The sequence below is a fragment of the Cebidichthys violaceus genome, unplaced genomic scaffold (genome assembly GCF_023349555.1).
Source record: "Cebidichthys violaceus isolate CVI_PGR_0920_01 unplaced genomic scaffold, fCebVio1.0.p SCAF_109, whole genome shotgun sequence".
NCBI lineage: Eukaryota > Metazoa > Chordata > Actinopteri > Perciformes > Stichaeidae > Cebidichthys > Cebidichthys violaceus.
Window position 1 is genome coordinate 179826 of NW_027176273.1, and position 13167 is coordinate 192992.

At 40.3% G+C, this 13167-nt stretch overlaps 1 protein-coding gene across 1 annotated transcript in view; it reads left to right on the forward strand.

The window, feature by feature from the left end:
• LOC137889465 (zinc finger protein 271-like) overlaps nt 1–13167 on the forward strand; it is a 35954-nt gene that overhangs the window by 3340 nt on the left and 19447 nt on the right. Inside the window, exons 2-3 of the mRNA XM_068733344.1 lie at nt 11378–11796; nt 11872–12346. Coding sequence (XP_068589445.1) covers nt 11378–11796; nt 11872–12346 — 894 coding nt within the window. The remainder of the gene's footprint in view (nt 1–11377; nt 11797–11871; nt 12347–13167) is intronic.

Consider the following 13167-nt stretch of genomic DNA (forward strand, 5'->3'; position numbering starts at 1 on the left):
ATGCACAGCAGGGTTTATACTCAACGCGTTGTTTGTTTTATTATTCTCCTAAACACCAGGGAATGATCAAACAAAAATGAACTGTGAGGAATCAAAAAGACAACGATCGTAACTCAGAGATATGAACAAAAGCTACAAACTAACCTCCTCAAGGACAAGGATGGATTATAATTATCTGTAAACTCATATCTCATATTCGTAAACTACTTTATTATTTTATACAAACCCTGTACAGAAAAAAAGTATTACATTTATTATAAAGAAACAAAAGTTGAATACTTGATTTGGCTGCTAAATATTTACTCAAATGTAGATTTTTAACACTTCCTGTTTCTGAAACATCAATAAATGAATTGTTCTTCTTTGTAGAAATCCTCTGACATGTAAATAGAGTTTTTATCAGTGAATTAATTCTGACAGTCACGCGATCACTCTCCAAGTTACAAACATTCTGACCACTTGTTGGGACTTCACGCACCAGCTTGAGCTACGGCGAGTATAAACTAAGCTTAAGGCTAGTGTACTGCCCAACATAACGCCATACACAACGTTATGGGGAACCCCAATGTCGTGTCAAAGCAGCACTAGTTAAAGGAGGTAGGATCCCCAAAGAGTTCAAAATGCCTGTCTCCTCCACAGAGTTCAGACCGCTAATCAAAAAAGAAAATCAATGTGATTCTGGTTACTCAAAGTCACACTCTTCTCTTGATGATGGGTTCTCCAGATGTGAACAAGTGCCAACCGCCCCTTAATCCTTGAGAATAAAGTCAGCTACCTGACTTCCCATCGTTCTGAATTATACATCGAGGATACTTTAGGGAGTTAGACCATCTCTGATCGGATCAGCACAAAAGAAAAAAGGAGCAAATATAACTTGTAGTTCCCTGATCAGGTTTTTTTTTGTCGTCGATACTAATTATTGATCATTGATGATCAATGTTACAGATACAGATCCCTTTATTGTTTGATTATAGCAGCTGGTCTACAAGGATCCAGAATCATTTTTTTTCCACCGTCTCAAAAATCATTTCAATGTTTTGAAGTCAGTAAACCACCAAAAATAGTAAATGTTATACTTTTTACTTTGTTTTAGTAATTTACAGTGTTTTTTGTTCTTCATAACAGCACACAATTCAAATGATTAGGAAATAAGCTTGTGTTATGAAGTGAAACAGCTCATAATTCATCTCTAATATCTATTTTATATTCATGTGAAAACATCTCCTTCAAACTACTGGATTTATTCAAGTTTATCACCAAAACTACATTTTACAGATTACATGTGAACACATCATGATACCGTTATAATCTACCTTCAGCCAGTACTCATGTTCACTGAGCAGAGCCTGAAGGCATCACGATGTAACTGAAGTGAACCTCCGTTGGTTAGCCATTAGCGGTGCTGCTAACGTTACTAGCTCTCCTCCTGTTGGTTTAAACACTGATTGGTTGTTTACAATGTAACATTATCAGAGATCAGAGGATCACGGATCAACTACAGTTCATAGAAAACGATGTGAGAAACGTATTAAATTATTCAAATGAGATGTTTTCACCACAATATATATTAGAGAGGGTATTGTGCCTTATTGGACTTCCAAACACCAGCTCTAAGCAAAAATACATAATTAAAAGCACTAATCCCAAGATTGTATTCATTATCAATAAAAATACAATCTTTTATTTCCTTATTTGAATTCTGTGTTTTATGCAAATAACAATATAGACAACTATAACAAAGTAAGGGGACAACATTTTGAACTGTTGATGGTTTACTCTGACCAGCTCCTTAACAAAACAACAACAAAAACAACCTGTATGCCATCGTTGATAAAAACGTGATCGGGCATTTCTTAAAGTTGTTTTTAACCTTTTGTCAGCTGATCCAATCCACGATTCAAAACCGCAAAACGATCCAAACCGTGAATGTTGTGTACGTTGCACCCCTGCTACCGCTCTGCTAACCCTGAGTAAACAAGTTTAGTACCAGTGACAACAACGAGCTGCTAACTTAAGGAGAGCAAAGAAACGCAGCGATCTGTTTTCTTAAAATCCGCACAAATGGATAAAAACCCAGCATGGACTGCATCGGAACCTCAACTTCTTCCTCTCCTGGCGTCATCCCTAAACAACAGCGCCAGCTAAGCTAACAAAGCAGAACGCTAAGTAACACCTTTTCCTCCGTGGACTTGGTAATGTAACTAGCAAAGCACAGCTTTAGCACAGCTATTTTATTGTTGTGATTTCATTGTAATCAGCATATTAGGGATATTTCATTCTCCCATTGGTTAGTTTAGTTTAGCTATTTAGTTAGGTTAATATTGTTAGTTTCACCTCTATTATCTTGCAAATAAATGTTTGTGGAATATACATGATGGTCTGTTGAATGTTGTACAATAGTGAATACTGACACTCCAAAATCATTCAACTTACTAGCTAGTGACGTGGTCATTTTTGGATATGGTTATGGTTATTAACTAGGGCCCGAGCACCGACGAAAGACCTATCAGATTACCTTGATAGCGCCCCCTTTTGAGTAGCCTTACATTGTCTAATCTGCTCCAAATTTCTCATATGTTATAACATTCCCACCCTGAAGGCATTTATCTGACAATTTAGAATCATAGTAATAGCGCCACCTACTGGCAACAGAAAGTTATATGGTTATGTACTTTTACATCCTCCTCCTCAAAGATTATTCAGATCCCTCTCAAATGTTGTCAGAAAAGCCTTAAGACCTTGATAATGCTTCATTGTGAAGATTGTAAGAATACGTTAAAGGGCGGCGACGTGGCGGCTCGGTGAATTTTGATCCTTTGCCGTGAACGAATAAACTGATCTAACTTGAATCCACATGGTCAGATCTTTTCAAAATGTAAAGTTTGTTGAGACCCCAGGCCTGAAGACACGTACGGGCCAATTTTATATCAGTCATAGTGCCACCTACTGGCAACAGGAAGTTACAGTCGCTAAACTTTGGCTTGCTTCTCTTAGCAGGTTGACCAGATTGCCTCAGATTTCTTCCCAAAAATAGAAATATGTTCACAATGCCAGACCACAAAGCTTTTGACCTTTGGTGGAATGCCGTCACCATGAAAACAAAGCGGTTTTTGAAGGACTAAAGATGGATGATGGAACTAAAAATGGTACACACTTTTAATGTTCTAAATGTAGTTCTTGATGTGATGTTTGTGCTGGGGAGCAATAAGTGTGGTGTAAACACTATTTAAGACATCTGTCTTTTATTACCCTTGTTTATAACTGGGAGTCCTCAAACCTTTAAGTGTTATCTATGAAAACAAAGAGGGTCAAACCACCCAACGGGCTGACAATAGAAACAAGTGAATATGTCACAGTAGTAAAGTACTAGCATAGGGAAAACCTTCCATCACAACTCTCTCGCTTTGATCATAAATATTGATCAATCATAAGTATATACAATACACTAGTGTCCATTTGGAACATCTGTATTAACAATTCATAAGATACATTTGAAGTATCTTAGCTGTTTTTGTTTCTGAGATAAGTACAAGCTTTGGAGGGAAATTGATTATTCTTTACACATGGGTGTCATGATATGCAAGCAGAATAGGTATTATAATTTACATGCTAAAAAACAGTAGACAACACGTTGTGCCTCTGAGGCCACATAGTTCTGGTTGTCTAAACGGATGCCAGGGTCTTGGACGTTCCATCGTCGTCCAATGGTGGTGAATTTGCCTTTTCACTAGTGTAGGTGTGTTTAATAAATAAGTTTATTCATCTCTAACAATACTGATCTAAAGTCAATAATATTATAAATCAAGAAAACATGTATTATACATTCTCAAGCATACTACCTAAACAACAAACAATCACATAGTGTGTAATGGTAACAGGACAGTTATACTTAAAACAAAACAAACAAGGTTACAAACACACTATGACCTATCTCTGCCCAGACAAAAGCCTCTTACTTGAGATTGCTTCGTAGTGGTTGGTGTGTTTATTTGGACTTGTTCGGCGGAATTTCTCCTGCCTAGGACCGGGGACCGCTGTGTCGGCGTGTTAAGAGGCAAGTTGACTCTCGTCTGGCGGTGAATCCCGACTTGAAGAATCTGGGAGTTCCGTGATCTTCCTTCTGCAGGTTAAAGTGGCAGACCATGGGTCGAGTTATATGTCTCTCTCCGTCTGTTGTTAGGCCAGCAAAGTTAGGACTATAACCTAGGGTTTTTTCTTTAAATGCACCAACGTTGTTTCACCTCCTTTTTAGCAACGTGAGTTGCATGTAGGGGTCTATGTAGCCTTGGTGACGTCATGGCTCTGTCACAGGGACTCCATGGAGTTCCCGTGGTTCTTGTTCAATGATGCACCAGCTTTGTGGTAGTCCCCAAGACCCTAACGCTGCTCATCTTGAAGCACTGAATGAAGTCCAGACCCTGTTTCATGAGAGCTACTCAATCCAGTCAGATCTCTGCCGCAATGGGGAGAAGCTGCGGCAAATTGATGTTCTCCCATATCAGAGCAACAAACCCATGACCAGATCCAAGCAGGACCTTGAAGCTCTGGCTAAGCTCGATTCCGGGACAGCACATGTGACAGTGGCTGTTGCTGACTGATACGCCACTCCACTATCTGGGCTTAGTACAGCCCCTGTATTAAAAGCCTCAGAGGAAGTTACCTTTCAGCTATGAAACTCAGCAATCTGCGGCCATATCCATAACACCCCAAGCTGTATTTCTGCTGACATCGAGGCCTTCAAATCCTGTAATGAGCTTGTAGGTGCTATATGTCATAACCTCAACAGTACCCAGACTCCTCCCTCAATTCCCCTTGAACGTACTAAGGTTGAGAACCTTCTCCTGCGTCATGTACAGCAACAGAGTTTCCCTGAGGAATACAGACTGTTCCTGTCAGATAAGCCTGTTCCCAATGGTAGTTACTATTGTACCTTTGCACCTGAGTTTGATCCTGTTACCCGTCTGATCTGTGTGGGAGGAGGCCTCAAAGAAGGTAAAGACCCCGTTACTTTTTTTATCATCGGAGAATATGATCGGAAGTTTCTCCACCCTGGACCTGAGAGTGTTCACTGGGGTCCGTCGGCACTACTGGATCCTTAGAGGTCGACAAGCCATCAGTAAACATCTACTATCTTGTCTAGTCTGCAGGAACCTCAAGGGAAAACCTTTCCCTCAAAATGGCCGACTTACCCCCCTCACAACTCCGCCCGTTTAAGCCACCTTGCTTTTCGGACGTGAAACTGTCACAGAGGAGGTATTAAGGACAGTTCTCACAGAGGTGGAGGATGTACTAAATACAAAGCCCCTTGGATATGTGTTCTTTGACATATCTGACCCTAAGCCAGTCACCCTTAATCTCCTTACGGGGCGGCTAGAAGCATCCTTTCAGCAAGCAATATTCAGAGACACCGAACTCCTGTCCAACCGTCGATGGCGCCTCAGTCAAGCTCTGGTGGACCAATTCTGGACTCTGTATATAAATACAACCTCCCTACTCTTCAGCTGAGGTAGAAATAGGTCACTGACACCCCCAACTTGGCTATATCCACCGTCGTCATGGTGATGGACCCAAAGCTGACACGAGCCCTTTGGCCCATAGCAAGGGTCCAACTTATGCCTTTTGCATCGCATCATTTGCACCACTCGGCTATTCGCATCTTTGCATGTGATCGTGCCACGAGAAAAGTTAGCTTTGTGTTTGGTGTGAACACGGCATTAGTCCTCAATCTTTGATCAGTTGGAGCTGTCCCCATGTATTTCTTTAATAAGCTTCAGTCTGTTAGCGTGATGCAATGCAAGTAGGGTTTACAGACTTCTCTGCTGGAAACATTAAAATGTCAGCTGAACACTAGAATTGTCAACTAACTCATTGTTTTCCTGTACTAATGGCTAAACACTATGTGACTGTTTTTATTATTTACATTACTGAACACGTAATGTTATCCAGCTTGAGTTTATATTAATGTCTGTCTGTGTTTCAGTTTTACCTTCAGATGTAAGAAAAGTGGTCGTTGTTAAAGAAGAGCAGCAGGAGTGGAGCTCCAGTCTGTACCAGGAGGACCCAGAGCCCCCACACATTAAAGAGGAACAGGAGGAACTCTGGACCAGTCAGGAGGGAGAACAGCTTCAAGGTCTGGAGGAGGCTGATATCATCAAGTTCACATTCACTCCTGTGAAGAGTGAAGATGATGAAGAGAATCCTCAGTCCTCACAGCTTCATCAAAGACAAACTGAACAGATGAAAACAGAAAGTGATGGAGAGGACTGTGGAGGACCAGAACCAGACAAGAACTCACATCCAGATAGACATCCAGAACCAGATACTGTTGACAAGACTGGAGACACTTTCGAATCTGAGACTGATGACAGTGATGGTTGGAAGGAGACCAGAGAACCTCAGTCAGGTTTAAACTCTCTGAATAATGATGAAGTTTCTGTCAGTGAGTCCAGAAGTAGTGCTGGAGAGAAACCATTTAGCTGCTCTGACTGTGGGAAAAGATTTACATCGAAGACAAATCTGAAGATACACAGGGTAACTCATACAGGAGAGAAACCTTTCAGCTGTTCAGTTTGTAAGAAATCTTTTACTCAGAATGGAAGCTTACAGATTCACATGAGAATCCACACAGGAGAGAAACCATTCAGCTGCTCAGATTGTAAGAAATCCTTTATACGAAGAAGAGATTTACAAGTGCACATGAGAATCCACACAGGAGAGAAACCATTCAGCTGCTCTGTTTGTAAGAAATCTTTTACTCAAAATGGACATTTACAAGGCCACATGAAAATCCATGCAGGAGAGAAACCATTCAACTGCTCAGTTTGTGAGAAATCCTTTCCACGAAAAGGAGATTTACAGACACACATGAGAATTCACACAGGAGAGAAACCATTCAGCTGCTCTGTTTGTAAGAAATCTTTTACGCAGAATGGACATTTACTGGACCACATGAGAATCCACACAGGAGAGAAACCATTCAGCTGCTCAGTTTGTAAGAAATCCTTTTCACAGAATGGAAATTTACTGGATCACATGAGAATCCACACAGGAGAGAAACCATTCAGCTGCTCAGTTTGTAAGAAGTCCTTTATACGAAAAAGAGACTTGCAGATACACACGAGAATCCACAAAGGAGAGAGACCGTTCAGCTGCTCAGTTTGTAAGAAATCAGCCGGCAGCTCAACTGAACAGATTAAAACTGAAGGTGATGGAGAGGACTGCAGAGGACCAGAACTAGATAGGAACTCAGATCCAGATAGACATCCAGAACCAGATACAGTTGACAAGACTGGAGACTCTTCTGAACCTGAGACCGATGACAGTAATGACTGGAAGGCGACCAGAGAACTTCAGTCAGGTTTAAACTCTGTGAATAATGACGTTTCTGTCAGTGATTCCAGATGCAGTGCTTGTGAGAAAAAATGTCGCTGCTCTGAGTGTGATAAACGATTTGACTGTAAGGCAGAACTGAAGAGACACATGAACACTCACACAGGAGAGAAACCTTACAGCTGCTCAGTTTGTAAGAAATCGTTCACACAGAGTGGAAATTTACAGAAACACATGAGAATCCACACTGGAGAGAAACCATTCAGCTGCTCATTGTGTGATAAAGCTTTTGTTCAAAGCGTAACTCTGAAGGCCCACATGATATCTCATATGGGAGAGAAACCATTCAGCTGTTCAGTTTGTAAGAAATCTTTTAAACAGAGTAGAAATCTTCAGTTACACATGAAAATCCACACAGGAGAGAAACCATTCAGCTGCTCAGTTTGCGACAGAAGATTCACCTGGTCTAATCAAATCAAACGACACAAGTGTGTTCGTCATCAGTCTTCACAGATTCATCAAAGACAAACTGAACAGATGGAAACAGAAGGTGATGGAGAGGACTGTGGAGGACCAGAACCTGACAGGAACTCAGATCCAGATAGACACCCAGATACTGATGAGGAGAATGGAGACTCTTCAGAACCTGAGACTGATAACAGTGATGACTGGAAGGAGACCAGAAAACCTCAGTAAAAACTGTTGTTACCGTAACGGTTCCCTTTCTCGATACATATTCAAAGTTATATTAACAAGTGATCATTATAACTGCATATTGCTGTAGTGATGAAATAAAATCATGTCATAACCATTTCGAGTTTTAAGTCAGGAACCACGGTCAAAATACTGAGGCTGTTTACCAAACCACCTACTACATACTACTGTCAAAGACAGCGTGCATTATAAAGTAGATAAGATAAGATAATCCATTATTAGACCCGCATTGGGGAAATTCACAGGATCACAGCAGCGAGTTCATACAGCACACTGCGTTCAACAGTAGTATGAAACTCTTGAATTTGCAGTATGCTCGGCGTTAGCCTTTAAACAAGTTTTTAAAGTCCTGGACAAAAAAAACCTATCAATATGGCAATGGCACTTATTGAGTTTTCTGTTTTTTGTTTTTGTTTTTGATGAATGTTTTTTTACTTTATAAGACTGCATGGTTTAGCTCCCCCATCCTTTAAATATTTGATTCCAACATCTCATGGTGAAATATGACACTGAGAGAAGACTGAATATAAAACATCGCTTGACAAAATGTGCTAGAACTGTTTGTTCAGAGAACCACCCAAACTAGCCTCTCTATTTTCCTTTTAAAGAAATAATTATTTGGCACACAATATAAACTGTTTGGCTTGTTGTGGTTTTCGTGCCTAACTTACTCTTATACAGCTTGGTTCTTGTAACATTTAGCCATACAACCTAGAAAGCAGTATTTCAAAGTGTTACTTACTTTTATTCTATTTTAGACTCAGTCTTTATTCCTTTAAGTTGTATTCTACTTGATGAGATGCTATTGATTTCTTACATTTTTATTGAGCTTAGAATGGTTTGGAATCAACATCATTTTATTTCTTGTTCTTTAAATTTCATTATTACTGAGTGTTTGTTTACTGATAGCCTTTAAGAGACTTTCTTTCATTTATCAAAATGTAATCTTATGTGCTTCTGTACTCACTGAATAGTAAAGATGAGTAAATCAGATAATCTTGGTTTAATGTACTCCTGATCAGAGTCAGAATAAGAATCAGATGATGCAACAATGGAAACTGTTAAAGAGACATCCTGACTGATGTTCCACTCAGGAAGACCAGACAGGAACCTTCAGGGGGGCCAAGAACTAAATGTTAACTTAAACAAGTCTAATTATTTTAGTCTTCCATATATTGATCTCAAAGATTCTCCAAGTATCGGGGTGACCGTGGCTAAGTGGAGAGCAGGGCCGCCTTTCAGAGGGTCGGTGGTTCGATCCCCGTCTCATGTCAATGTGTCCTTAAGCAAGACACTTAACCCCAAAATTGCTCCCGTAGCTGCGTCTACGGTGTGTAGATAGATACTGAATTGTAAGTCGCTTTGGATAAAAGCGTTTGCTAAATGACCGTAATGTAATGTAAAGATGTATATAGTTAGGTAGAGACAACAAAGAATCCGTGTTGTTTTGGTCTTTGGTTCTTTTGGCTTTTTAGAAATATTTTCTATTTTTTGGCACTTCGTCTTTTCTTTTAAAGTCCTAGAAAGGGTTTATTTGTTTTTTTGTATTTTATATGTGCAACCTTCAATCTTGATTTTATTGTAAAAAAAAACAAATAAAACTGGTTTGTATTTTCTACATTCCAACTAAAGTCCAGTCTTGCTCATATATTTGAATAACAGACCTTCTACAAGCTAAGGTTAAAATGCTGTTCATTTTTTACTAATATTATTTACTAACTTAGTAAGCTCAGATTGTTTTGATGCTCTGCTGGTTTATCATGCTTGGTGTTGCATGTCTTAACAGGGATCTTTAGGGAACAGTTGGGGTCTGAAACAGTAGGGGTCTGATTGGTATCTAAATTGTGGGTGATGAGGTCAAAGTCCTGAAGCTGTCCTTTATAACCGAGCAAGGTTCCAAACCACACGGGGTTCCTCCTCCAGTGGGGGGACCTTTGAACAGGACGGTGTTACATGTAGATTTCAGGGGGTATGTTTTTTACGGAGGTCAGAGGTTATAGAACAGACCGCTCCAATGAATCGTCCCTTTATGAATTGGCTGATAGGCTGGGGACACAGAATTCGAGTGGGCCATGTTCAAAGTCTCCATTGTGGAAGTGGCTGCTAGGAGCTGTGGTCGGAAGGTCATTGGTACCTGTCGTGGCAGCAACCGGCATACATATCTCTTCTGGATGGGGAAGGCCTCTGGGTTCATCAGGAAGAGCTGGGAAGCATTGCTGGTGAGGGGGATGTCTGGAATAGTCTGCTAAGCCTGCTATCCCCCTGACCTGACCCCGGATAAGCAGGAGTAAATGGATAATAATAATAATAATACTTTTGTTTTATATAGCGCTTTTCTAAGTACCCAAAGACGCTGTACATAGGGGAGAGACAAACAACAAACAAAACAAAGCAAAACAAGACAAAACAAACAAAACATTTTGGTAAAAAAAAAGAAAACTGGAGAAGCTGTGCGAAATGAGTCATGTAGTGGAGGGTAGTGTGCAGGGGTTAGCAGGTGAAGGCGAGTTTGAAGAGGTGGGTTTTGAGGGCTTGTTTGAATGATGATAGGGAGGGAGCCTCACGGCTGTATAGGGAAACATGTTGGTCTATTATATCTGACCCCTTCCTGTTGCTGCGGTTTCTAACATTTTGTCCCGTTCAGGGTTTTTATGTGATACTTTCTTTCAGTCTAGTCAGTCAATTTTGTGGTATTGGGTTGCATAAATAGACTTGACTTGATGGATCTCCATAGAAGTTTGTCTTGTGCTGTTTTACGTGGTGTTTTTGTTCTTCTGTTGTAGTTTCTTGTGTTCCTGCCCACGGACAACAGATGTAAATTAGCTAATAGCCAACTTTGGTGCCATTACTTTTAATTGTGCACTGCCCCTCCAAAAATAAAAATAATATATATAAGCAATTAAATACAACATAAAAGTTGGTTGAGTCTGAAGAATACAAGTTTGAAAATGAAAAAAAATCATGAGAGAAACTGCTTTCTTTTTTCTTTATATATTTTTATTTACACTCTTCATAATTTAGCTTTTTCCCACTTTGTATTGCAACCATTGCACAACAATGTAAGTTTTATCTTATCATAGTATAAGACTATTAACAATTCCATGTCCTTCCCCGTCTCTATTCTAGGTATAAAAAGTCCCAGAAAATGTATATATTCCAATTGTGATACGGTTCCCTTAAACAGTGTGTGTAAATGGCCACCTGTGTTCACATATACAGTATTTAAATAATAAGGATTTCACGGGTAATTAGGGGTATTTATTGTATGTAAAACTAGAAAAGTAACATTTCTGACAACTAAAGGTTCAGAATGTGTGTTTCCTGTTTCCTGCAGACGTCCAGCAGTTGTTGGTGGTTAAAGAAGAGGTTCCCACTGAGCAGCAGGAGTGGAGCTCCAGTCTGGACCAGGAGGACCCAGAGCCCCCACACATTAAAGAGGAAGAGGAGGAACTCAGGACCAGTCAGGAGGGAGAGCAGCTTCAAGCTCTGGAGGAGGCTGATATCACCAAGTTCACATTCACTCCTGTGAAGAGTGAAGATGATGAAGAGAAACCTCAGTCCTCACAGCTTCATCAAAGACAAACTGAACAGATGGAAACAGAAGGTGATGGAGAGGACTGTGGAGGACCAGAACCAGACAGGAACTTGGATCCAGATAGACATGACAAGACTAAAGCCTCTTCTGAACCGGAGACTGATGACAGTGACGATGATGATTATGAGACAAGAGAACCTCAGTCAGGTTTAAACTCTGTGATAAATAATGTCAAAATTACTGACAGAGAATTCTTGATCTGCTCCGATTGTGGAAAAACATTTGGCCACAAGACAAATCTGAAAAGACACATGAGATGTCACTCAGGAGAGAAACCATTCAGCTGCTCATTTTGCAATAAGAGTTTCAATCGGAGGGAACACTTAATTGCTCACATGAGATGTCACTCAGGGGAGAAACCATTCAGCTGCTCAGTGTGCGACACAAGTTTCAGTCATGGTTGGTCACTGGAGAAGCACATGAGGGTCCACACGGGAGAGAAACCATTCAGCTGCTCACTTTGCAGTAAGAGATTCAGGCAGCGCTCTGATTTGGCAGCACACTTCAGAATCCACACGGGAGAAAAACCTTTTTCCTGCTCAGTTTGTGACACGAGTTTCACTCAGCGTCACACTTTGGTTCAGCACATGAGAACCCACACAGGGGTGAAACCTTTCATCTGCCCAGTTTGTGGAAAGAGTTTTTCGCGGAAGGGACATATGACGAGACACATGACGGCGCACACCGGGGAGAAACCGTTCAGCTGCAGTGTTTGTGACAAAAGCTTCACTTGGCAGTCACAGTTTAAACGACACGAGTGTGCTGGTGATAGCAGCGGAGCAGCAACTAAACATTAAAGCAATGGGAAACTTTTTCTTCCTGCTCACCTCGGAGTGTTCAACTGTTGACAAGGACAACATGGAGGACTAAGAATGTAACATAGAATACAGAAAATGCTCTTTGAGAAATCAGTTTTGATTTCATGTCCTCTATTGATCAGATTTGTAAAGATTTATTTACAATATGACAGCATTCTGTCTAAATGTTGATACCTCACATTCTCTTATTTTAAGGAGTCGCTCTAACATTTTGAGACGAGAAGATTGTTATTAATCACAGGTGTGTGTTCGGTATAGAATCAGGACGTGGTTTTACAAGTTTCCTGTTCAAACCAACAGAAAGTGACCAAAGTGACCTGATACACATAAATATATGTGTATCAGGTGCCAATCAGGCACCTAATTGTCAGCACCTGGGGGTACCAGAAGCTCAAAACAAGTCAATAGCAACAGCAAAATAAGCTGTTTGGCATTGGCAGAGAAGATTTGGCAAATTTTTCATGGGCACAACCCACATACTCAGCTCTGCTGCTCATCCCACAAATGCATGTTCCTTACAAATATGGCACCATTTAAAAGGGAAATAAACAGGTTTTCCAAGGGTATACGATTTATTGCCAAGAAGCATTGTTACAACAAAGAAATAATCTACCAAACACAAATTTCCTTACTTTTTTTGCTAAGTTTATATATAGATAATGTATTAGTGCTGGGCAACGATTCAAATTTTTAATCGTGATTAATCTCATT